General features: G+C 41.9%; 1 protein-coding gene across 3 annotated transcripts; it reads left to right on the top strand.

Moving 5' to 3' along the window:
* Positions 1-155: 155 nt before the first annotated feature.
* On the top strand, positions 156-25,368 carry PLEKHA3 (pleckstrin homology domain containing A3). 3 transcript variants are annotated; one of them, XM_077830023.1, is made up of 8 exons: positions 156-734; positions 12,203-12,319; positions 13,678-13,833; positions 16,250-16,362; positions 17,354-17,518; positions 19,688-19,731; positions 20,658-20,770; positions 23,468-25,368. In XM_077830023.1, exons 1-8 carry the CDS (start codon positions 695-697, stop codon positions 23,593-23,595), a joined length of 876 nt encoding a protein of 291 aa, XP_077686149.1. In that variant the 5' UTR covers positions 156-694; the 3' UTR covers positions 23,596-25,368. The 3 variants fall into 3 exon arrangements, with proteins under 3 accessions (XP_077686149.1, XP_077686148.1, XP_077686147.1); XM_077830022.1 differs by having other exon boundaries at positions 157-734; positions 16,250-16,386; positions 20,661-20,770; XM_077830021.1 differs by having other exon boundaries at positions 331-734; positions 16,250-16,386.
* The last annotated feature ends 1,538 nt before the right edge of the window (positions 25,369-26,906 follow it).

Genomic DNA, 26,906 nt, shown 5'->3' on the forward strand with positions numbered 1-26,906 from the left:
GTCGTGTGCGCCCCCCAGGAGTTGGTGGTGTCTGCACCGTCTCTCCCGGAGGGCGGGCAGGGGTTGGGGGGGGGGCGCGTTTCCACGTCTGCTGCCGCAGCATTTTCCTTCATGTGCATCGGCTCCGTTTCGTTTTCACTCCGCTCAGCCGCAGCGGGCAGAAGCTTTAAGCGCTGCCACCAATCTCACAGCGGAGGGGGAGGCTTCGGCTGAGAACTTGGCTGCCCCGCCGCGGGGCGCGTGTGTCTGGCCAAGGCAGGGCAGGCTCGCCCGCAGACACGGCACGGGTACGCTGGCTGCCTTAGCCAGCCCCTTTCCGGCAGGAAGTAAATGAAACGTCCGGGTCAATGGCAGCAAACGCGACAGCGGGGGGAGCGGGGAGCCAGAGGCGGCCGAGGAGCGGGGCGGGCAGAGCCTGCGGGGAGCTGGACACCGGCCGTCCCCCCTCCCCGGACTGCCATGTGCGTAGGACATGAGGCGCTCTGCCGCGCCTGCTGGCCCTGTGCATAGCCCGCCGCGGGCAGCATCTGCAGGGCCAGCCGGATACTGGGGCTGCGGTTGCTCTCGGCCCCCGAGCGGCGCGGCTCAGCCGTCAATGTCCATAGGCGGCTGCTGAGCGGGAGGGAAGGGGGAGTCTCTGCCCGCGCTGCCGCCCGTTCCCAGGAGGAGGATGCACGGAGCCTGGCCCTGAGCTATGGAAGGAGTCCTGTACAAGTGGACCAATTACCTGACAGGTACGGGCAGGGCGGGGCTGCTCCTGGCGCGCAGCATCGCTCTTGCGGGCTGTGCCCGGGAGTCAGCGGGCAGCGCGCCTCTGGCACGGCGGGGAGGATGGAGATGCCGGTGCAGGGGGATCTAGGTGAGGGTTACGAAACCAGCTGGCCTGTGGAGCTGTTCGCCGCTGTTTGAATCTAGCCTGCTTGGGCAGAAACGGACAGTTTTAGCCTCTGATGGCTGTTGGGGAGGCCTACCGGAGGGCGGATTGCTGGTCTCCGTTCAGGAGCCTGTTGCTCCTGGGCTCGGGGAATCCCGCTGTGGTGCAGCAATGGGCGATGTCCGATTCTGTGAGTGAGTGGAAGACGTTACCCTCCAGAGCTGCTGATCTGCACCTTTCACAAGAACTGAATTCACCCGCGCCCACGTTTTCAACTCTTTCTTGGAGATTACTCGAGATTTGGGAGGTGTTGGGGTCTTTTTAAAATACAGTAGTTACTAAATCGCATGCTATTTTAATTGAAGATATGTTGCATTCTTACTCAGTATTTTGGAATGTACTTATATGGTCCCCCTTGTTGAATATAGCCCCCTGGTCAGTGTGTGCTAGTTGTCACTCTGTGTCTAAACTACAGAGGATATGGTTTTGTTACAGCTCTTAGCTTGAAAGCCTGGCTCTTAAACTGTAGAGGCTCAAGTTTAAAGCTCTGGGGGCCCCAGGTTCAGTCAGTGGAGGATTTGTATTGAATTTGGGCAATGGGCCTGTGTCCACACTAGTGCCTGGTAATGAGCTCTCTCTGTGTTATGTGAAATAAAAGAGTATTGCTTGTTGGGTTAAGCTTTTGAGGACCACAAGTATGTGAACAAAATGGCACGTGCTTTGTCAGTGCTGTGAACTTCTGGCAATCCACACATCTTAGCCAATTAAACTTTTTTGCACTTTTCACCTTCTCCGAGTCCAGGTAACCCTGTTCTGGGTGTGTTGGAAGCTAAAGGTGTTGCTGGAAAACTTTCTTTTGGTCTTCTTGCTGTGATCCAGAAATAATGCACAACCAATCAGGGCATGAAATGAGAGCAGAGTTTTCAGAACATTGGATCCATAGTGTAGTTTCTCACAAATGGCATGAATCATAGAATCATAGAATATCAGGGTTGGAAGGGACCTCAGGAGGTCATCTAGTCCAACCTCCTGCTCAAAGCAGGACCAATCCCCAACTAAATCATCCCCACCAGGGCTTTGTCAAGCCTGACCTTAAAAACTTCTAAGGAAGGAGATTCCACCACCTCCCTAGGTAATGCATTCCACTGTTTCACCACTCTCCTAGTGAAAAAGTTTTTCCTAATATCCAACCTAAACCTCCCCCACTGCAACTTGAGACCATTACTCCTTGTTCTGTCATCTGCTACCACTGAGAACAGTCTAGATCCATCCTCTTTGGAACTCCCTTTCAGGTAGTTGAAAGCAGCTGTCAAATCCCCCCTCATTCTTCTCTTCCGCAGACTAAACATTCCCAGTTCCCTCAGCCTCTCCTCATAAGTCATATGTTTTCTTGTCCCCTAATAATTTTTGTTGCCCTCCACTGGACTCTTCCCAATTTTTCCACATCCTTCTTGTAGTGTGGGGCCCAAAACTGGACACAGTACTCCAGATGAGGCCTCACCAATGTCGAATAGAGGGGAACGATCACGTACTTCGATCTGCTGGCAATGCCCCTACTTATACATCCCAAAATGCCATTGGCCTTCTTGGCAACAAGGGCACGCTGTTGACTCATATCCAGCTTCTCGTCCACTGTAACCCCTAGGTCCTTTTCTGCAGAACTGCTGCCTAGCCATTTGGTCCCTAGTCTTCCGTCCTAAGTGCAGGACTCTGCACTTGTCCTTGTTGAACCTCATCAGATTTCTTTTGGTCCAATCCTCCAATTTGTCTAGGGCCCTCTGTATCCTATCCCTACCCTCCAGCATATCTGCCTCTCCTCCCACTTTAGTGTGATCTGCAAACTTGCTTAGGGTGCAATCCAAACCATCCTCCAGATCATTTATGAAGATATTGAACAAAACCGGCCCGAGGACCGACCCTTGGGACACTCCACTTGATACCGGCTGCCAACTAGACATGGAGCCATTGATCACTAGCCGTTGAGCCCGACAATCTAGCCAACTTTCTATCCACCTTATAGTCCATTCATCCAGCCCATACTTCTTTAACTTGCTGGTAAGACTCCTGTGGGAGACCATGTCAAAAGCTTTGCTAAAGTCAAGGAACAACATGTCCACTGCTTTCCCCTCATCCACAGAGCCAGTTATCTCGTCATAGAAGGCAATTAGATTAGTCAGGCATGACTAGCCCTTGGTGAATCCATGCTGACTGTTCCTGATCACTTTCCTCTCCTCTAAGAGCTTCAGAATTGATTCCTTGAGGACCTACTCCATGATTTTTCCAGGGACTGAGGTGAGGCTGACTGGCCTGTAGTTCCCAGGATCCTCCTCCTTCCCTTTTTTAAAGATGGGCACTACATTAGCCTTTTTCCAGTCATCCGGGACTTCCCCCGATCGCCATGAGTTTTCAAAGATAATGGCCAATGGCTCTGCAATCACATCCGCCAACTCCTTTAGCACCCTCGGATGCAGTGCATCCGGCCCCATGGACTTGTGCTTGTCCAGCTTTTCTAAATAGTCCCGAACCACTTCTTTCTCCACAGAGAGCTGGTCACCTCCTCCCCATGCTGTGCTGCCCAGTGCAGCAGTCTGGGAGCTGCCCTTGTTTGTGAAGACAGAGGCAAAAAAAGCATTGAGTACATTAGCTTTTTCCACATCCTCTGTCACTAGGTTGCATCCCTCATTCAGTAAGGGGCTCACACTTTCCTTGACTTTCTTCTTGTTGCTAACATACCTGAAGAAACCCTTCTTGTTACTCTTAACATCTCTAGCTAGCTGCAACTCCAGGTGTGGTTTGGCCTTCCTGATATCACTCCTGCATGCCCAAACAATATTTTTATACTCTTCCCTGGTCATTTGTCCAATCTTCCACTTCTTGTAAGCTTCTTTTTTGTGTTTAAGATCAGCAAGGATTTCACTGTTAAGCCAAGCTGGTCGTCTGCCATATTTACTATTCTTTCTACACATTGGGATGGTTTGTCTCTGTAACCTCAGTAAGGATTCTTTAAAATACAGCCAACTCTCCTGGACTCCTTTCCCCCTCATGTTGTTCTCCCAGGGGATCCTGCCCATCAGTTCCCTGAGGGAGTCAAAATCTGCTTTTCTGAAGTTCAGGGTCCGTATTCTGCTGCTCTCCTTTCTTCCCTTAGGAACATACTTTGGTTCCTTTGATGTGCGAGCTTTCATCCAAAGCTGTCTACATGTCATTTAGCTATAGTGAGCCAGTGAAAGAATAAGCACACCAGAGTTCTTGGTTGCATCAACCACACTGATGGCATCACTGTGGACACACAGTAAAATTATTCTTGTGTCAGCTTCTTTTTGATGAACTCATAGGTGTCCAGTGTTGTTGTTGAGCACCATACTTCAGCCTTATTATGAAACCTAACAGCCAGAATAATAATTTTATCATGTGGTGTTTGTGTCAGTTGCTCAGATAAAAATATTGCAAGAATCTTCTTATTTTCTGAAAGCGCAGTGAGATTAATCCAGTTACTTGGAAGAGGCACGTCTGCCTTCTGCCGTTCTTCAGATGGGTCTTGTATCTCTTGAACATTTTTTGCCTTGTACCACCTTAACAGATTCCTTATAGCAGTGGTTCTCAACCTTTCCAAACTACCATACCCCTTTCAGGAATCTGATTTGTCTTGAATGCCCCAAGTTTCTCCACAATTAAAAACTATTTTTTTACAAAATGAGACATAAAAACCCAAAAGTGTCACAGCACACTATTACTGAAAAATTGCTTATTTTCTTATTTTTACAATATAATTATAAAATCAAATGAAATATTAATATTGTACTTACATTTCAGTGTATAGTATATAGATCAGTATAAACAAGTCATTGTCTATATGAAATTGTAGTTTGTACTGACTTTGCTAGTGCTTTTTATGTAGCCTATTGTAAAACTAGGCAAATGTCTAGATGAGTTGATGTACCCCCGAAAGACCTCTGTGTACCCCCTTGGGTCTGCGTACCACTGGTTGAGACCACTGCTTTATAGTACTTATCCACACAATGTCTATTCTGTGGAAGACCTAAGTACTGTTTTTACAAATGTATCTGCAAGGCCTCCAAATGTTTTGGCTTCACATGGTTTTCCTATGGTTTGTACCAGAGCTTGTGCATCTGGCACGAGACTGCTTTTCCCAACAAGAGTAACTGTTGGGCAGTGAACATGAGCTGTCAGTATATCACGCAGTGTTGTTTTTGTCCCTGTTCTTAGACTGCCATTTGTCTGTGCTAGTGCCAAAGGGACGGGCGTTAACTCATGTTTAAAAATCTATTGCAAATTCACAGTCCTGCTAACTTCATAAGCTGTGACTAGTCGCTGAAGAATATTTCTGTCTGCCTTCATGGTTGAGGCCTTTTCTTTTATTTTTTTCGTCATCTCATATAGCATGGAAAAAGTAGGGAGCATTATTTTTTGGCAGTGGATCCTGAATGTGTACACATCGAGTCTCCCCCTCTTGTGTCATAAGCCACTTCTCCACAAAACTGTCCAGTTGCGCTTGTCCTAGGATCTTTGCATTCAACAGTGCATCTTGTATGCCTTCAGTAGCCAGATCTTTTGTTGCAATATTTTTGCAATGAAGTGGGTGTTCCCCCCAGGAGAAAATCTTTAACCTTTGAATTGTTTGTAAGAGTACATCCTCCTCTTCACTGTCACATTGCTTCCCGGCCTTTCTTGACTCATAGTGAATAAATTGGTCTCCACGCCAACATGGAACATGGCTCTAGTGTTCATTGTGTATGGGCTTTCAAATTGTAAGACAAGGCCCATCTGCCAAGGTCTGAGCAAGTCTTGGTGAAGCCTACAGTTCCACTTTCTTTCTTTCCTATGCCATTGAACCACTCTTGGCTCTGATTAGGGTCCGTGTGGTTGAGTTTCTGACATGATCACTTGACAGCTATGTTCCCTCACAGAAACTCCTTGAACACGCAGATATCTCCAGTCCTTAGGTTTCACAGAACTGGACTGTCTTATACTATGGATGCTGGTATCTTTATTGGGATCACTACAGCTTGCCACTCATGATACATCAGTTGCAGATGCTCTTGTTTTCTGTGATTTCTAGATTTGGGTTTGCGACACGACTGATGCTGTCTATCCTGACTGAAAGGTGAAATCAGTTCTGTCAGTAGCCTCTCTGTCTATGACATCTTGCAGTTTCTTTCTAATGGCTGTTGGCTCCCTTATTCTATGCAATCCTTGTTCACCTGCCTCACACATTTCTTTACTTAACTGTTGGCAAATAATATAGAGACTGTAGAAAACTGTAGACTATAGAATTTTTTGAAGACTTACTACCAGTTGCATGGTTTGCCCACAACTGTAATCAAACCACCATCTCAGCTAACTACTGTTACTCTTTCTATTTGTAAAAAATACCATCATGTCTATGTTAATTCTAGTCTAACTATAAAGCATTATGCACTATTAAACAAATACAAAGCATGCAAGAAAATGATTTCACATGTTACAAGAAAAATACATTCTGTATTATGATTAACATATTTCTAATTTAAGATCTGTGGATGACTAAATGCTATAAAAGGTTGATTATTCAAGTGCAGTAGGAGTTAAAATAATGATTGTGTCTTCTCATTTCTGTTCTTAATAGACTGAAAAGGAATTATGCCTCACTTAAATTTTGTTGACAAGTTCATGCACACATTTCTGGTGAATTTTTGCTGCCATATTTATTTGCAAGTTTGAGGGTCTAAACATCGAAATTCAACTTGGTAACAACCATTTTTGAAATCAGCAGGTTCAAATTATGTTAGAAAAAGTTGTTATCAACTTTAAACAAAAAAATGCATCTATATCCCCTATGGAGGATTGATTCAGAGATTTCTGTCTAGTCTGTAATGTTGCCAAACCATTGCAAACTATTTTTCAGTCTACTGGGTATTATTATCCAACCCTCCTTTTTAAATGAAACCAAAAACAAATACAGCTTGTTTTTCTAGTTTAAATATTGTATGTGCATCCAGCAATATATAAGGCGCAATCTGTCTCATATTTTTTCACACACAGGGTACACTCTATATCACCCAGTTTACTATAAGAGAAAACATTTTCTTGTTTTGCTTGTTACTATCATAAATTTATAGTCCTATTCAGCCCTGGTTTACTTATTTGCATTGCCAGTGACATCAAGGATCAGATATGGCCAGAATAATAATCATCTGTTACAAGGTCCCTTCTTATCAACACGAGTCCATGCAGCAGATCATGGCTTTGTCTGCATTTCACATAGTTAAGAGATAAATACAATGTTAGTCTCAAAAGCAGTTGCAGAAAATGTGTTATGGGGGTAAACTAGAAAGAGATTTTTTTTAACTGCATATTTCAATGTATATTAAACTGCAAACTGTTGAATTGCAACTGATCTAGATAACCACGAGTGTCATTATTTATGTATGTGTGTGTGTGTGCATGTATTATTTTTTTTTGTTTGACAGAGGTAATTACTTAGTTCTTTTTGGATATTCTTACAGATTAAAAGGACCGATCAAACATTCACTACAGTCAAATGCTGTTATATAATATGAAGAGACCATAGGAGTATGTCCTATCTGCTGCCTTTTCTCCTGCTTTAAACGTTTGAAGTTCAGGGTGATGGGTTTCGTCTGTGAGTCATAAAATCATGATCTCTAGTCTCTCTTCCAATTCACCCTCTTTATCTTACTTTACATAGAAGGAGTAGTGTGACTGAATACACCCCTGCATTCGCACATACGCATTATTGTAATAATCTTTATACCAAATATGCCTTGTGAAGTATCATCTGAAAACTAATAATCATTGAATAATAATGTCATGGTGAAATGTATGTAGTAACATTTTATGTAAAGTTATGAGTTCCCCTTGTATGGTGGTGATGGCATGTGTTCAAACCCATATAGCCCTGTCTAGGCAGAAGCTGTTAAACATGTCTATCCTAAACAAGGACATTTTATTTTTACCTCAATTTACATATATGTAGTAAACAGGGTCCTTGGGACAGGAAGAGGGGGTAAACTCATTTCTCAAAGACAAAGGACGAGCTGACACCTCTAATGAAGTATCGTTAACAGAGCCGTCCCTTGAGTACAGCGAATCGGTGCCACCACCCTGAGCCCCGTGCTTTGGGGGGTCCCGCAGGCAGGGAGGTGAGGCGGGTGGGCGAGTGGGGTGAGGAGGCAAACAGGGAGGCGAGCAGCAGGTGGGCGGGAGAGGGTGAGGAGGAGCCCTCCTACCAGAACCTCCCCCTCCCTGCTGGCAGGCCCTGCCGATCAGCACCTCCCTCTCCCTCCCAGCGCCTACCTCGGATCAGATGTTTCGTGGTGTTAGGAGGCACTGGGGGGCAAGGAGGGTGCAGCACGCTTGGGGAAGGGGATGGACCTGGGCGGGGGCGAGAAGAAGCGGGGTGGGGCCTGGAGGGGCTGGTGGGGAAGCACCCCTCAGCAGCTAGGGGCTGAGTTTCTAATGTCCTGGGCCCCACACCCCCCTAGGGATGGCCCTGGTCATCAAAGTTGATTGGCAATCACTGGTCAAATGGCCCCTCTTTGGCAGCGAAGGGGAGCAGGAACAGATTGTTTTTCATTTTAGCAAGTAACAACATGGAATCTCTTTCACCATGAGATCCCCTGCCTCCGTTCTCACAGCTGGAAGGAACTTTATCTAGAGGTAACCCTCAGGAAAATGCTTTTTGAAGGGTGAATGGACTATAAAAATGAGGGGCAAAACGATCCGAGGTTATCTCCATCTCTCTATCCCTCTTTCTTTCACCTAAAAAGACAAAGAAACCAACCCTTTGACTTTGGGGGAGTTCCTGACCTGAGAATTTTGGCAGTAATGTTTCTGGGAACCTGCGGTAAGGATTTAACTTGAACCAAGTCGAGCTTGTTAAGTTCAGTTACTAGAAAGTGTTTTATCTCTTTTTCTCTAGAAACCATTTCTGACTTTAATACCTTATCCATGTACTCACTTAAAATCTATCTCTTTATAGTTAAATTAACTTGTTTTTTTTCTAATCCAAACTAATCCAGTGTTATGTTTAAATTGAGCTGTTTGGTAATTCCATTTAAAGTAGCAGGCTGTTAGATATTTGACCCCTTATAGGGGCTAGGGTGACCAGGTGTCTGGTTTTTGACCTGAACACCCGGTTGAAAAGGGACCCTGGTGGCTCCGGTCACCACCACTGACTGGGCTGTTAAAAGTCCTGTCGGCGGTGCTGTGGAGCTAGGCAGGCTAGTCCCTACCTGTCCTGATACCACACTGCACCCTGGAATTGGCCAGCAGGTCCAGCTGCTAGGTGGGGGGGCACGGGGCTCCGTGCGCTGTCCCCGCGTAGAGCACCGGCTCCGCACTCCCATTGGCCGGGGACCGTGGCCAATGGGAGCTACGGGGGCAGTGCCTGTGGGCAAGAACAGCACATAGAGCTGCCTGCCACACCTCCGCCTAGAAGCCGGACCTGCTGCTGGCTGCTTCCGGGGCGCAGCGGAGAGTCAGGACAGGCAGAAGGCCTGCATTAGACCCTGCACTGTGCTGCTGACTGGGAGCTGCCGGAGGTAAGCCCGGGGCCCCAACCCCTTGCCCCAGCCCTGAGCACCCCCGCAAACCCAGAGACTCCTTCTGCACCCCAAACTCCTCAATCCTGGCCCCACTTCTGAGCCCGCACCCCCAGCCAGGGACTGCACCCGAACCCCCAGCCCCCTCCCACATCTTGAACCGCTCATTTCTGGCCTCACTAGAGGGGACCGAACCAGGCCCCAAATGGTCCCTGAACCGTCCCACTATGAAGCAGACATCAAGATGGGGTAACTTTATCTTTGCGCCTCCCCACTATCATTCCTGTGCTAAGCACCGAAATGGAGTAACACAGATCTGGGACCATCGTTTCTTCATGCTATCTCTTGCTGTTATCTATGAGGATACGTGCATTTCATCTGCGAGTTGGGATGGTCTCACGTTTGTCAAGCACACTCCCACTATGCTACAGTGCATCAAATAGACATACCACAGATTGGCCAGGCTATAATGAGTCTAATTGTTGTTCTTCCACCTGATTATTTGGGCTGTTGTCCTGAATCCCTTCTGCTACTGTTAATTGCAAGCCTTGACCCCGGAGTCCTGGGATAATCTGTACACCAAAATGTCCTGTACCTGTGCAGCAAGTCAGGGAGAGAATAAGATGATGTTTTTAAAGATGCAAATAATGTAGGTAATTTTAAAAGTTAAATTTTAATAGAAGTCTCTTAAATCCAGCACTTAGCCAAGCTATCCATATTTAGCTCTTTCAGTCTTTGTTCAGGTCAATTCCTTTGAGCCCCCAAACCATTCTTTCCCTGTCCAGAAGATGTGGCACCCAGCACTGGGGCCTGCTTCTGCTCCCATTGAATCAATGATAAAACTCATAATGACTTTAATGAGAGCAGGATCGGTAGAGCCCTGCAAATCCATGGGTATCCGCTTTATATCCACGGACCATTTCTGCGGATAGCAGCGTGGGTGCAGATACAAATTTTGTATCCACGCAGGGCTCTGACGGTAAGAGCCGGGTGGGCAGCTATGAGGAACCGCAGCACAGACCCTCCACCTGCCCATGGTGCGAGGGGTGTGTGTTTGAGAGCAGTCGCTGGTCCTGGCCCTGCTCCCCAGGCTCCCTACCCGGCTGAGGACAGGTGGAGGGTCCTCATGGGGGTGCCTCGGAGCCTCAGCCCTGCCACGGTAAATAGAGCCCTGCAAATCTGCAGACAATTTTTGCGGATCAGATGCGGATACATATTTTTGTATCTGTGCAGGGCTCTAAGGATCAGACCCCCTAGCTGAAGCTTGTCACAATCCAGTATATGATTCAGCTTCCTCCCTTCAGAGCCACTGCTATTGGATTGCTTCAGTTTGCTCTGTGGAATAATGCAGCCATCCATGCTATGCACTGCGCTGTCCTTTAGGTCAGTAGGTTCATGCACCACAGGCAGTGCCATTCTAATTCATAGATTACCAGAAAGTGGCTATTTAGTAGACTGGTAAGATGGTGCTAGCACTGTGAGACCGAGTGCATCACCTTTTCCTACTACCTGGTTCCCCAGTCCCAGTCCTCTGTTGAACTGGTGTTCTTGTTGTGCTACACTGACTTATTATTTTGTTTTCGGTTATTTACAAAATATCTGCTGTTTTTGACATAGTTTGAAATGGGCCAATGTAGTAGGGTGAGTTATGCTAATTAGCACTAATGACTGGGGTATCTATTGTGAAGTACAGAGTTTTATGAGTTGGCAAGTTAGCCTATAAAAAGAACTTTAATAAAATCAAGTATGCTGTATCTGCATATAATTTATTTATTTGATATCTCTAATTTAGCCCGAAATATTAGGATAATACCTCATAATGTACTAGTGCGTATAAGTACTGTAATGTATTTTGCAGAAGTAGTGAAGTTAGAGACCTAGTCTACATGTAAAAGTTTTGCAAGCATACCTATGTTGGTTAGTAGCCTGAAAAAAGTAACCCCCTAATCAAGGTCAATGTGCTGGCAAAAGCCTTAGTGTAAATGCAGTTATACCAGCAAAAAAGTCCCTCTGCCAGTGTGTCTTTTTCATTCATGGAACTGGTCTAAGCTATGCCAACAAAATAACTCTTTTTTGGGGGTGGGGGGGCTAATATAAGCTGCGTCTCCACTAGGAAGGCTTGCTAGTATAGCTATGCTGGCAAACCCTGTCTAGTGTAGATAAGGTCTTAGTGTGTTCTCCATTACAGTGTTCTGATATTAAATCATTTTTGAGCAATGAGGTAGAAACCACCTTTCTTTGTGTTTTGTGCATGAGAGTGTGTGTGTAAGAGAGAGAGAATGTGCCGGATCTGTAGATTAGGAAGTGTGAAATAGAGTGTGTAGTACTGTAGGGAGCAGAGACTGTAGCCTAATGGTTCGGTATTTAGTTGATCTTAATCTTATTGAGGACCACTTGAAAGATGATGGTCCGCAAGAGGTCTGCGATTTACAAGACTTCAAAATAGGATACTTTTGGCAGCTAAATTTTAAAAAATCATTATTCTGTAGACTGGGAGATAATGTAAATGGGAATATTATTGCTAATGAAATATTGCCAAAAGAGTTAGTGTAAAATGCTGTTATAACAGTTTGTGTATACAGCACATCTGATCTTCAAAACAAAGATGCTTCTTTACTTCCTGTGAACATCACAGTATTATTTGCATCTGTTTAAATCCTGTTTCTCTTAATGGTTTAACAGACAAACAACTTTACTTTTGACTGAACTTGCATTTGCAGTTAAACAGTAGTATAACACTTTTCTCTCATATTTATGGTCTTCCTAGGTTGGCAGCCTCGCTGGTTTGTTTTAGACAATGGAATATTGTCCTACTATGATTCACAGGATGATGTTTGCAAAGGCAGTAAAGGAAGTATAAAGATGGCAGTATGTGAAATTAAAGGTAAGATTTAAATAAGTGTTTATAAGAGGAAATTTAATTGGCAAGAGAATGAACAAGATGACCTAATACCACTTTTGCATCACTAATTTCTATGATGCTTAAAAAAAGGTAAGGGGAAAAATCACACATCTAGACGTGTTTAGTCAGACATGCTTGCTACATCAACCACAATTACTGTAGTTACTGAACATGAACTCTGAAGCAAAATAATAATGAAAAAGGTTATGACATTTACTGCTCCTTTATGAGGTTTAAAAACAGCCATATGAACCCTTGGGTATTAAAACCCTTGGGTATTTCTGTTTATGTCTTGCCTTCATTTATGATATTTGAAATGTATCTGAAGCTGTTACCATAGCTACAGCTCTTCTCCCTCCCAAACTGAGAGGGAAGGAATGCTGAATGTTAGGAATTGTTTGCTGGGAGAGCCACAGCAGTGATCTGGTGGGTGCCACGTTTAGGCTCAAAAGGGTAGTTTATCTTCCATTACTTTCTGCCTTTGGCTTTTTTTTCTGATGCACCTTTGTGGAGGTATTTGTGGTGTGGGTACCTGATCACTAGAAAATGGACCGAGTCCATCTACTTCTCTTACATAGGCTAGCAAGTAGTTATCAGATGGCAACAACTTTTGGTTACTACTCCCAGTGCCTAGATTGAAACCAGTGACCTAGAAGTGAAAGGCTTATGTCTCATTACTAATCTCTTGAAACATTCAGTCCCCTTTCTTGTCGTCTTGTTCATTTTCTATAATATGGATGCAAGTAATTTGGGATTAATTCCATCTCTCATGTACCCAGGGCTGTCCAGTGCTAGGCCTGGGAGTACTGTGGTTGAGAAATATGCCTGGTACTCTGTGACACCCGGGGCTAATTAAAGATGTAGTATTGAATACGATGGCTCTAAGTGGAATACTGCTCCGTTCTCATGCTTGAGAGGATGGTGACTTTGACACAGAACCCAGAAGGTTGCATCAGAAAGGAAAGTGAGATTGATTTTAGCCTAGTCCCTCACAGATATTTGCCCACATCACAAAAATCTTCAGGTTGGCATGATTGAATCAGGACTAGACTAACAGTGGTGTTTCAGGTGAAGAATGTTTTGGCAGTGTTTTGAAGGAATTTTGCACAGTATCTGTCCACACTGTGTCTGGTTCTAGCCATTACTTAGTCAATTATGTTCATGAATGTCAAATTCATACAGTGTTTTTAAAATTGTTTTGAATAGCTTCTGTTTCTTACCAAATACAATCTGTAATATGTAAATAACTTGAAACAATATGGTCTGAATTTGATAAGTAGTATCCTTACTGGTTTAGTTATCTTTTGCAAAATTAGTCTTTTTTCCCTCTTTATCATTAGTTCATCCAACAGACAACACAAGAATGGAGTTAATAATCCCAGGGGAACAGCATTTCTATATGAAAGCAGTTAATGCAGCTGAGAGGCAGAGATGGCTGGTAGCACTGGGTAGTTCTAAAGCCTGTTTGACAGACACCAGAACAAAAAAAGAAAAAGGTATTTATACCATTAAAGTGTATGAAATCTAATAACATTGTTTTTGATTAAGATCGTTCTTAATTTGTCCCATTCTAGTGGTTGAATTTAGTATTATTTATGTAAGATGTAAATCTAATTTACATATTAATCAATCTTAATTATGGATGTAATCCCTGCTGTGTGCATATAATAACTTCCGGTTTATATTTAAATTGGAATTTCCAAGGGGAACAGGAAAAGAACTGATCAGCCTTCGCTAAAGTTAGCAGAAAGGAAGAATTATCGTTACTGTATTTCTCCGAGTAGTTCAATTCCCTTTACGTGTGTGTGTGTATAAATATGAGCTCATTTTAATTAAATATAGTACTTCGATTGAAAGGTATCACTAAGCATGGTGAAATGGATGAGTTTAAAAATCTCCTAGCTGGCATTGCTCCTCAGAATTATGAATTTTGCCAGTCTAATTAGCCCAGTGAGTGTCTCTGCAATACGCTGGCAGCTTCTAACTGGAAGATGTTTGACTGGCTATGCAAAGATATATCTGAGCAAGGAAAAAATATTTAAAATATTGCAAATGTATGGCATCAGGTAGGTCAAATCACTTTTTTTATTGTTCATATGCAACTGGCTTGTGACTTCACTTTACTACTCCTGAGTTTTATTACACTACTGGTTGTCAGAGTTTCTCCCTGTTTTGGGTTTCCATGTTATGTTCAGATTTGTCTTGTTCCAGATATTGGCCCTACCAGCATCATAGAAATGTTGGTATTTAAAAACTAAGGGTCACATACACAGCTGGTGTAAGTCAGCATTAACTCCATTGACTTCAAGAAACTATGTCAGTTTGCACCAGGTGAGGATCTGCCCCCTTATCGACAATTATCTGACTTGCAGACGCGTTGGCTGGGATTTTGAACTGAAGTCTCTGGGCTACCTCCTTTAGGCCCCTTTGAAAAGCCAGGCCATAAACTTGGGCAATAGCACGTGCTTACATACATTGTAGTAATGGTATTCCAAATCTCAAACCTGCCCACGACAATGGTGAACCATCTGTGTATGAATCATATTCTTATCTCATGAAAAATATAGAAATCAGTCAGATGCTTCTCTGCCCTGTGCTGCAGTTCTGTGAGTATTCAGCACTTGCCCATGTGACAGCCTGAATGGACAACCAAAGTTGTGGGGCAGTCACCCAGCCTCCTCTAGGAATGACACAAAGGTTTCCTTATGTCCTGTGTCTAAGCTTAAAAAATACTGGACCAAATCAGACTCGCTGCAAGAGCACAGGGAAATTACACAAGTTTTAGCTTTCATTGTTCTGCCTTCCACTTCTAAAAGCAAAGGGTGTGATTCAGCCCAGTCTGGTCTGCCCAGCGAATGTGATCAGAACAGCTCTGTTCTTAATGGCTATATGCCTTTAATTTTGCGTCATTTAGATTGTGTCTGTGCTACAGAATTTTTTGAATATATTTCATTCAGCTGGACCAGCACAAGTGGGAGCCCTAGTTTAGACAAGGCTCTGGTGGTTTCCAGCATTTTTACCACTGTTAGTTACAACTTCTGAGCAGCAGATTTAACTGTCATGGTGAAAAACATAAAACCAGAAGCCACTGGAGGCTTGTATACACTAAACCTCCCATCAGCAATACCAAGAATTCAGCTCCAGTGAGAATGTTATCCTGTAATTCTGTAGTGCAGAAAAGGCCTGTAAAGACAGAACAGGCACATCTTTAAATAGGCAGTCAGGGAGAACTGTTACAGCATTTATTAACACTGTTTACAATGCTAGGTTATACAGCATAGGAAATATGAAATTAACACAAAACCTGCAGCAAGCACGATGGGGAAAAAAGTATTTTGTTCCTGCTGCTGGAGAGCTCTTAGTTACATAAAAGGCTAAAACTTAAAAAATCTAGAGCTGCCACCCTCAAAATGCTGGTTGTAGCTGTTCTGGAGTCATTTAGTTGCTGTTGTTCTGATTTCTCTCCATAATCCCCATTTCTGCCTCCCTAGTTTTTCTTGGTAAAGACTGGTAATCCTCTGTAGCCAGTCTGACAGATTTATAATTTGCAAGGTTCCCTGAGTGAGCAGCCACTCTCCTCAGGTGCTTGTGGATATAGAGAAGCAGACCTTCTTCACCTGTTGAGGCCACAGACTTTGTCCATTGTGTTTTCCCTGGGATGGCACGGTAAATAAGAAAATATTTAACCTCTTGTTTGCTGGTTATATACCTTTCTCCATGGCCCCTTCCAAATTTATGTGTACTTTGTGAAGCTATTCCCAACTCATTTAAGAATCCCTTCCTAGTCTTGAAAGGAATTTCAATCTGTGTAGAGCCCTTATATGGAAAAAAATAAAATTTGTTTGTAAAAATTGTGTAGATAAATCTTATGCCGTGATTGGTGGGGGTTTTTATTATTTTTTTTTCTTGTAGAAATTAGTGAAACCAATGAATCTCTCAAGACCAAAATGTCCGAACTTCGCCTCTACTGTGATCTCTTAATGCAGCAAGTTCACACAATACAAGAATTTGTTCACCATGATCAGGCAAGCTCATCTCCCAGCATTGAGGTATCAGATTTCTAAAATTATACTGGAGAACCTGATTATTTAAATCATCTTAAGTTATTGTTGTCACCTTATGCACCTTATCAGCAACTTAATGTTGGAAAATATTTACATCAGGTCAGTTTAATAGATGTTTAAAACTTGTCTATATTCAGATACACTGGGTTCAGGAGTAGGGTAATACAGTCCACAATAAAAAATATTATGTAGATACAATGCAGGATGACATCAGAGTCATTTTAACAAGGAAATATGTTGGTGAGTCATTCAGTTAAAAGATAGAAGCAAAGCTGGCTGGGTTGGTTGCACGTGAATTCTCTTTGTCTAAGAACTGTACAATAGACAATAATTGAAACATCCTGTTTCTTTATGCTTTGCTAGAACCTCCCTTATCTTTGCAAACTAGAATCCCAGGTCTTGAAAACTGCTGCAAGTGCCCACTGCATTTGGGCATTCATAGGAAATCTGTTTGCTCTTCTAATCCTACTTCATGACCAAATTCAGCCCTGGAATAGGTGGGCCACTTCACTGATGAGTGTAGGATTGTGCCCAGTTACAGCAGGGTTGAATTTGACCCAGAGACTCCTTTCATTAGGAAAGATAATAGATCTAATGGATGGGCCCCACTCTAATTAACTTATTTCACTAAATAGAAAATAAACTGATGACTCCAGTAGAAGTGATGGTTGCTCAGTCCTTCTGAAAGTTCAGCCCCGTGTATTTAGGAAGCAGGAAAAACATTTCAGTGTTTTGCTGTATTACCCCAACCTCCCAAAATAGTCTTCTGCTATTATATGTGTGTGTTCATTTTTCAATAAGGTTGATTCTAGCTACCATTAAAAAGAATAGTCACCAAACTTGTATTTTTTGAGAGTTTTTGGCCAGTTAACTGGGAAATCAGTTGATTCTAAAGTAACATTTTCTGTCTTTTTACATTCTTGCTGATGTTTGTGCTGTCATTCGTTTTCAGAACATGAACGAAGCCTCCTCCTTGCTGAGTGCCACATGTAACACATTTATTACAACACTTGAAGAATGTGTGAAGATAGCTAATGCCAAGTTGAAGCCAGAGATGTTTCAACTGCCTCATCCTGATCCCTTAGTTTCTCCTGTGTCACCTTCACCTATTCAAATGGTCTGGATGTTTTATAAGTGTAACATTTTAAAGTGTTATTCTGTTGATTGGAAGGGTAGAAGAATATATGCTATGTAGTCACGTGTAATCCTGACTCAACTGAAGTCAACAGTTTTAGCCTTAAATGTAAATCACTACTGACATGTTCCCTAGTCTGTTTGCTTGCCAGCCTTCACATAAATTGTTCATCGTAGGAGTAATTCTCCTGTGGATGATGACAGTGCTAATCGTACCCAAGTACTGGATTAACGCTCAGTACTTTTCAGCATTCATACGAAAATTAAATTATCCTGTTACCTATACTGCAGGGTTATTTTTTTAAAACGTTAAATACAGTAACTCCTCACTTAAAGTCGTCCGGTTAGCATTGTTTGATTAGTACGTTGCTGATCAATTAGAAAACATGCTCATTTAAAGTTGTGCAATGCTCCCTTATAATGTTGTTTGGCAGCCACCTGCTTTGTCCACTGCTTGCACAAAGAGCAGCCCGTTGGAGCTAGCTGATGGGGGCTTGGAACCAGGGTAGACCGGCAGCCCCTCTATCAGCTCCCCACACCCCTAAGTTCCCTGTGCAGCAGCCTCCCAGCAGGGAGTTCAGCTGTCCCTCCCCTCACTGCCATGTGCTGCTCCTGCCCTCTGCCCTGGAGCTGCTCCCAGGAGCCTCCTGCTTGCTGTATAAGGGGGGGCGGGGAAAGAAGGGGGCTAATGTCAGGGTGTCCTCCTCCCCCCTGCTCCTGCCCCCCTCTTATCCCATCTCCATAGAGCAGGGGGGAGACAGGACAGGGCTCAGGATGGAGGGAGCTTGCTGGCAGCAGGGGCTGTCTCAACTTGCTGATCTACTTAAAAAGGCAATGTACTTAGAGTGGGGTCAACGTACTTAAAGGGGCAATGTGCATCTCTCTCTCTCACTCACACACGCACACAGGTGAGAGTCTTTGTCTCTGTCTGCCATGCTGTCTCCCCTCCCTCCATTTGTGTTGCCTTGTGAGGCTACATTAGCAACAACGTGTTAACCCTTGAGGGCTCAGCTATTCTAGTTCATCATTTAGCAGTAAGGCATTCCCTGGGAAATATCCCACCCTCTTCCACCCTCTGACTTCACCACCTCAACCAAGCATCACAGTCATCATTGCTGTGTATAATATAGTCTTTTGTCTGGTGAAAAAAAATTTCCTGGAACCTATGTACATTAATTCTTATGGGGAAATTGGGTTCGCTTAACATTGTTTCGCTTCAAGTCCCATTTTTCAGGAACATAACTACAACGTTAAGTGAGGAGTTACTGTATTCATTGTTCTCTTTTAATACTGTAACCTGGCTGCTTATCAAAACAGAGAACTTCTTTGTGGCTTAACTCTCAGCAAGTGCATTTCAGATTCCCAGTGTTAATATGTCTCTTTTTAAACAATGTCCTGGTTGATCAAATATGCCTTTAGCTGACAAGTTTGTTTTTGTTAAATAATGTATAAGATTAAAATACTTTATGGAATTCTTAATTTTTTATTTATTTTTCTGTTGAGGGTTGGGATAAGTGAGGCTCCGTCAAACTTTACTTCATGTATGTGGATTCTCAGATCTACTCTGTTCTAGGTCTCCCCCCCCCCCACTTCTTTCCCTTTCATTTATTTGTATCTGATAATCTCCTCCCTTTCCTCCCATCCACTCAAACGACTCTTATTGATCAATCTTTGGGTCAAATGATTCTCTTGGGCACATTTAGAGAGTTCCCATTAAAATCAGAGGGCACCCTGTGTGCATACCAAATGGCAAAATTTAGCTCTTGGATTAATCCTTTTGTATAATGTAGTCTTGAACCTGACATTAGTTAAAAACGTTTTGAGGTTTCTGTGGATTCTACCAATGATCCAGTAGAAATTTTGAGTAATTTTTGAGGCTAGAGAGAATGAGATGTATAGATCCCAGGTAATAATTTTGGGTAGTAAACTAGTTCTCTTTTATTAGTGCTTTAAAAATTCCTGCATTACTGGCAATCTATCCTCTTTCAAATAGCTAAATAAGATTCCTTAATTGTGGTTGACTTTTGTTTTAAATAATAATTTTAAAAAATCACCTTCTCTCTCTGAGAAGTGTAGATAGAGTATATGGCTGTGTATAAGAATTTTATAAATCCTGATAAAGAGATTACAACTTGTTTCTTTCATTTTCTAGATGAAACGCTCCATTAGCCATCCTGGTACATATAGTTCAGAGAGGTAAGAATACAGATTGCTGTTAAGTAGGCTAATTCACTTTCTGAAAGCACCTCACTGGATCAATTTAGCAAGCCCCTCAGTAGGGAAATATCAGCTGACGTCACTATGCAGAGGATTTGCATGGTTGGCAAATGCTTTAAAATTTAGGAAGTGACAATCTAATATCAATAGTTTTGCAAATCCAAAATTAAGACACAGATGTTGCAACTTACATACAAGTCAAAGATATACTCGTTAAGTTTAAGTTTCCATTTTTATTCTGAGTAATATTCCAAATTTGATATATTTTTAGTTTAGTTTTAAAAAGAAATATAAAAATATCATCAAGGAGAGACTTCAACATTGGCAAAATAAATAAGTAAAGCCAACTGTTGTTTGTTATAGATTTTTTTAAATCATTATAATAGAAATATGTACATAATCTTTCTATGGTTTTTGGTAGAATTGTATAATTTAAAATGACCATTATAACTTATCCAAGTTGTTTAATCAAGTCTTATGGCAAATAATGGAAGTATTATCTAAGGCCTTCATCCTGCAAATGCTTATGCATGTGAGTACCTTTATGCGAATAAGTAGTTTCAGTGGGACAACTGTACTTGCATAAAATTATTCATACACATTAGAGTTTGCAGGATCGGAGCCTGAAACACTAAGATTTTTGATGATTCATTCTTGTACAATTTGAATTATATTTCTTTTTGCAAGAATTATATTCTTACCACATTTTTCAGATTTCAAAATCTGTGCAGGCTAACCGTGTTCTGTTCACATGGAGTTCCTTTCAGTTTACTCCTCAGTATTGCTCTTTACTATCTTTAAGAGCACTATAAATACCAAAAGATATATCTTAAAATAAAAGCTAATAGACTGGCTAGATGTTTTGTTATAAGTTTTTAAAACTAATAAATCCTATTTAATTTCAGTAGTCACGCCACAAAAGAACCAATTTCTTCACTCCACCGGTTATCCCAACGACGCAGAAGAACATACTCCGATACAGAATCCTATAATGATAATCCTCTTGAAGATACAGAGAGTAAGTTGGGAAAGAGACAGAGTGTGTGCTTCTGTTGAATTTGTTACCATACTTAGCATAATTGTTGTACTGCTAACACCAATGCAAAGAGAATACTTAAAATTACAATCTTTGTATGTAATCAAAGCCATTGCATGAAACAATAAAGTTGCTTGTAGGATTCCTATGTAATGAATTAAAAGTGCTGATGTATTCACTATGGCCCTGACTTTGCCACCCTTTACTCACCTCGACTGGTATCTTAGATCTGGTGTAGTCCCACTGAAATCCGGGGTACCATTTGTAAAGTAAGGTACTACTCCAGGTGAGTAAATCTGACAGAACTGGGCTCTACATAGGGATTACATGAACAACAAACATTTGAACTACACATTTTCATATATAAACTAACATTCGGAAACCTGTGCAAATGTTGAACAGTTCTTTCCGATCTGACCATTATAGTGAGTCAGATTCTTGTTTCAGTTACACCAGGGCAGTCCCATCGAATGGAGCTAATTTCCACTGCATGGAGTTACACTGGTAGAACTGAGAGGAGAATGTGATAACCCAGTGTATTAATAAAGAACAGTTTATACCAGTGGCCTACCCCCCCACCCCCATACAGAGCAACACTCTTCTGAAACAACCCAGCATGGTCAGGTTTCAGAGTAGCAGCCGTGTTAGTCTGTATTTGCAAAAAGAAAAGGATGACTTGTGGCACCTTAGAGACTAACAAATTTATTTGAGCATAAGCTTTTGTGAGCTACAGCTCACTTCATCGGATGCATTCAGTGGAAAATACAATGGGGAGATTTATATACATAGAGAACATGAAACAATGGGTGTTACCATACACACTGTAACGAGAGTGATCACTTAAGGTGAGCTATTACCAGCAGGAGAGTGGGGGGAAAAAAACCCTTTTGTAGTGATAATCAAGGTGGGCCATTTCCAACAGTTGACAAGAACGTCTGAGGATGGTCAATACATCAAAACAACAATCTAGGACTATTATACTCTATTTCAATGATCCCATGATAAGTAGATCCCGTTGCGTAAATATGCTGAGGTAAGGTCTCTTTATGGTATTCCCATGAAACTCCCAATTGTTTTTACTCATTTCTGACTTTATCAGGAAGGCTGTGACCTGCTTTCTTCTTGATTAACTCTGGTTTGGCTTGGATCCTTTCAAGAGTGACCCAGTTCTGGGCCAGCCTCTCCTCTCTTGGAGTGTAACTTACCCCTTGTGCAGAAGGTCAACACAAGGCCTATGCACTGCTCATGTCCCACTTAACTCCTAATTGGTGTTACACCTTGTGTTGTCTTTTTGAACAAAGGTGAATTCCACCCTTTGTGACCATGGTCTGGTTCCTCTTCCCATGCATGACCCAGTCTGTCTTCTCTCATGACAGCTGTGGTCGGATCAGTCATGTTATTTTGGGTAATCCCAGTCTCTTCTTGTTCCTTGTAGAACTGCTCCAATTTCTAGCTTTTTCACTAATGTAGTTTTTGTCTTTTGCCATGTTAGACAGAAGAGTCCCTTTTCTGTCTTCCACTTTAAGGGCTCCAACTTCCCAGAGTTGATTCAGTTCCTTCTTTTCCCCAGTAGGTGGCACCGAAAATAACAAACTTTCAGTACGGGATTCTGTATCCCATCCATTTTATTAATGAACTGTTTACACACTTTCAAGACCAGTTCTTGTTTGAAAAATGACTGGAAAAGGGCACTGTGGAGTTCCATGTTTATTCCGGCTCACTGATTCTGTATCTGATTTGCGCAGTTTAAAAGATAAAATGTACTTTCTTACTGCCAACTACGGGGTAAGATTTAAGCTACCACGAAGGATGGGGCTGGGGAAGACCAAGCAAAGAGTGCTCCTGACGTTTTTCCAAACAGTGCATCTATATATAGAAATAAAAAGACCTGTTAGCAGCCCACTTTTCCGTGATAGACCACCTCTGACACCTCTCCAGGTGCTACATAAATGCCAAAGTGGAACAGATGTTTCATTTGAAGTGGAGAACTTTCCAGAGGCTCTGTGATGTCTTCCAGTAACGTAAATATGCGTTAGTTATCTGGCATAACCTTGTTAAGTAGAGTGACATTTGAATAGTGTACTATTATTACCCTGTATTCTGACTGACATGGAGAACAGCACTCTTTGTGCTCATCAGCTGCTTGAATATCTGATGGAAAAAGTGTCATTTTTCAAATGCAGAAACTAGTCTCTGACTGATTTGCCAGGTGTTTAAATCTATCATTAATGAGCCATCTACTGATCAGCCAGACAAACATCCTTTCTGGTATAATGTGCAGTAGACTGGGTTCTTTTAACAGAGCAAACACCTTTATTAATGTCTGACGTGTCCCAATGGAGTTTTTCAGTGAAAGGATTATTGCTGCACTAATTCTTAACACACGCTCTTTGTTGGCTCCTTTGACTGAATTTCCCTGTGCACCCCAGAGATTCTTCTCTTACAATATTTGTGTATTGCATAGTATGATTATCTGTAGTTCTCAGTAGCTTTTAACATTACTCATCCATTACCCCAGGCGTTGATGTAGACTAGAATAATTCAATGCAGTCCATAGGGAGCATGTAAATATTACGTCCCATAGTTTAAAAAAATGTTGTCTATGTGAAATATTAGCAAGCAGAATGATTAATAAATTGAATTGGAGCACAGTTTAAATACGAATCAATATCTTAATAGGACGTGCCCACTGTTCCAGAAGTGCTCTCAATGGACACTTGGCACCATCTACCATTCCTGAAGAAAACAGATCGGTTTCAAAGAAAAGATCTGAACTGGAAGAGACTCTTCCATCCTCTTCTTCCTGAAGAAACTGCAGTATTCAACTTCCTATAAGTAGTGCTATGCAAAAGCTGCTATAATTATATTATTGTTATAGGGAGTAGTTATTTCCCTTTTAGAAGGATTTTTCTGCACTTTATAGAATAATGTAAAAACTAACTTTGAATTGTATTTTATCTTTATATAGTTTATTTGCAAGAGTATTTTCCTAATGACTTCACAGTTTGAATGTGCATTTTTTTGGAACAAATGATAGCTTAACAGATAGGCATTTGCATTTGTAAAAGTGTAGCTCTTTTCTAAAAAGTGTGATGGTTTGATAGTTTAATAAACCTGCAGATTTTAAATCTTGAAGGTTTCAGATTTAGGGTGGCGGGTGGGGGGGAATGTCACTTGTGCCATGGACCAATTGGTCATTTGTACAAAGTTAGGACCCGGTCTTGCAGTCCTTGTGCAGTCACTGTTCTCCTTGAATGAGAATTTTGCTTGTGTAAGAAGTAAGGGATTGAATCCCTAATGGGTTAATATAGCAGCTTGATGGTAATTTTAATATTGCCTTCCTTTAAAAGTACAAGGATATACATAATCTGGTCCTTATTTTTAGCCAATGGAAAGTAGAAATATCTAGTGTATTTTTCTAAACAAATGTATAAAAATTAACTTATCTGCATATGAAGCATTTGTACCAAACATTGGGTATTTAACAATGTTTATTTATTTTTTTTGCACAAAAAAAATTTCTACTTACTTTCATTACTAAAGGTCTAAAGGCTTCAACATGTACACAAATTGTTGCTGAGGTGTGTAGCATCACTGAATAGCTAATGCAGCACTGTAAATTTACTCTGCTCATTTCAACTGAGACATATTTTTAACAAAGTATTATTATAGTGTTTGCTTCTAAAATAGACTGTTAAGCTATTGTTGTAAGGTATGAATATTTGTATCTCTACATACTTTATTTATGACGTATTTATACAAAAGGGGACTTCTGTTTATTATGACTCTTATATATCACTTCACTGTGGCATAAATGTAGAGCTAGAATCTGATCTCAATTACACTTGTGTAAACGTGCATTAGCTGTAAATTAGATCAGAATCTGCCCCTCTAATGACTGAATTAATAATATAGTATAGCAGTGCCTGCCATTACCTCTCTCTCATATAAGGTTGTTAGTGTTTGCTTTTTGTGTCTTGGTTTTTGTGTTCACTTTGAGACAAACTTGGTCTATAAGTCTTAGCCATAGAGTACTTTTTTAAAAAAAAAGTCGCTGTTTTTAATTTACACAGTTCGTTAATAAATATACTGGTTTTTGCATTCAATCGTGCATCAAATTTTGTCTTATAATCGAACCTCCTTTTTAATTTGACATTTATTGCCTAACTAGTCTGGTACATGTTAATAACATCTTGAACTTGTGTAGGCACAAGAAGGTGAATTAACAATCAAATGGAAGCTCTCCTTTTAAATTTCCTTGATTTTTGTTTGTTTAAATTTTCACAAATATGACGAATAATTACATACCTAGGTCCTCAATCCTGCAAATGCTTAGGCACAACCCACTGAATTACACATGTGGGTAGTTTAAAGTTATGTGTGGGTATAAGGGTTTGCAGGATTAGAGCCTTAATTTGTGCTCAAATTACCAATTGAATGTAACTAGTCATTTCCACACACAAATTAGGCACATAAATGATAGTGCATTTTTCTGAAAATTTGGGCTTTAATGTATGTTGTTATACCGCCACACTCTTGTCAATTGTAAAAATAAGTATTAAAAAATATGACTGAAGTTACTCAGTAATTCGTGTATTGTTGCCACAATCTATCATGTTGATGGGAGCTAGTATATTTAACCTGAAATGCAGAGTTTTTCTAAACATACATGCAAATCCACTGTTTTTTTTAAATCCTTAATATTTGAGCATTTTTCTTCTATTTCATTGGGTTTTTTAATTGTACTCAAAATTGTCCACGTTATAGGTCTAAAAATGAAATCTGAAGCCCAAAGGGTCTTTGAGTTAAGATTGCAATAGAGAAAAAACCCTCTAATAGTACACTACTTCTATAGCTCTCATTTCTTTAATTTTGAATGAATGCCAAAAATTAAAGTAGAATTTGTTGTAATTTATGTTGCCCTGAATCTGAGACCAGGCACTTTCAAATGAAGTTTGTGGCAGTTGTATGAGTCCTTATTTAAGAAAATATCCATAGGTGTTTCAATATTTTGGTTGTTATCTTCTCCCCTTAATACTCTGGTGTTGGTTAGTGTGTTTTGATTCCAGGAGTGGATGTCAAATCAGGGTAATCATGTTTCTGGGATTTTTTTTTTTAAAAACGCCTATTCTGAAACCTCATTGAATTATTAGCCTAGCTTTCATTTTACCCGTACATGTGCACATATTAAGCACATAACCTGTTAGTTTCTGACCATCATGAAGTGCATAAAAACAATTATTTGGACTCCATCATTGTACAAGCGGTGCAGCAAACATAGGCTGACCTACAAGACCTGTAAAGTCAATTGACTCCCCTGGGACTTCTGCCACAGATGAGAGGGCACTTTAATTGTAGAACTGCATAGCTCCTAAATGACTGGACAGGTACCTTATTTAATCACACTGGTACTCACCATCCCATGGGACTTCTCGTGTCATTAAAGCTGGAGGGACTGTTCAGTATAGACTCAATCCAACTCCCATTAAAATTGAGTCTTCTATCATTAATCATGGGAGTAGCTCTGTTGACATCACTGAAAATGCCCACGTACTTAAAGCAGGGGTGAAAGTAACTTAAAGGACTTACCTGTAGGCTGGAGTCCTGAGCAGGAGGTGGGGCCTCAATGGGAACAGGGAGGGCTTTAAATCCCCAGGCCCTGTAAATCAAGATTTAAAGGACCTGGGGCTCCAGCTGCGGTAGTGGTGGCTGGGAGCCCGGGGCCCTTTAAATCTCCGTTGGAGCTACCAGCTGCGAAGGCGGCTGGGTGCCCCGGAGCATGGGGGCAATTTAAAGGGCCCAGGGCTCTAGTTGCTGCAGCAGTGTCTTGAGCCCTTTAAATTTCCACAGGACCCCCCCAGCCACCACCACTACCCCAGGGCTCTGGCAGCAGGGCTCCAGCGGTGATTTAAAGGTCCCAGGGCTCCCAGCAGCGGCCAGATCCCTGCGCCCTTTAAATCGCCACCCGAGCCCTCCTCCTGGAGCCCCGAGAGAAGCAGCGGTGGCCTGGGACAGCGATGTAAAGGGCCCGGGGCTCCGGCCACTGCTACTGCCCCGGGCCCTTTACATCGCTGTCTGAGCCCTGCTGCTGGAGCCCCTGGGCTAGTGGTGGCAGCTG

This window comes from Eretmochelys imbricata, chromosome 11 (genome assembly GCF_965152235.1).
Source record: "Eretmochelys imbricata isolate rEreImb1 chromosome 11, rEreImb1.hap1, whole genome shotgun sequence".
Taxonomy (NCBI): domain Eukaryota; kingdom Metazoa; phylum Chordata; order Testudines; family Cheloniidae; genus Eretmochelys; species Eretmochelys imbricata.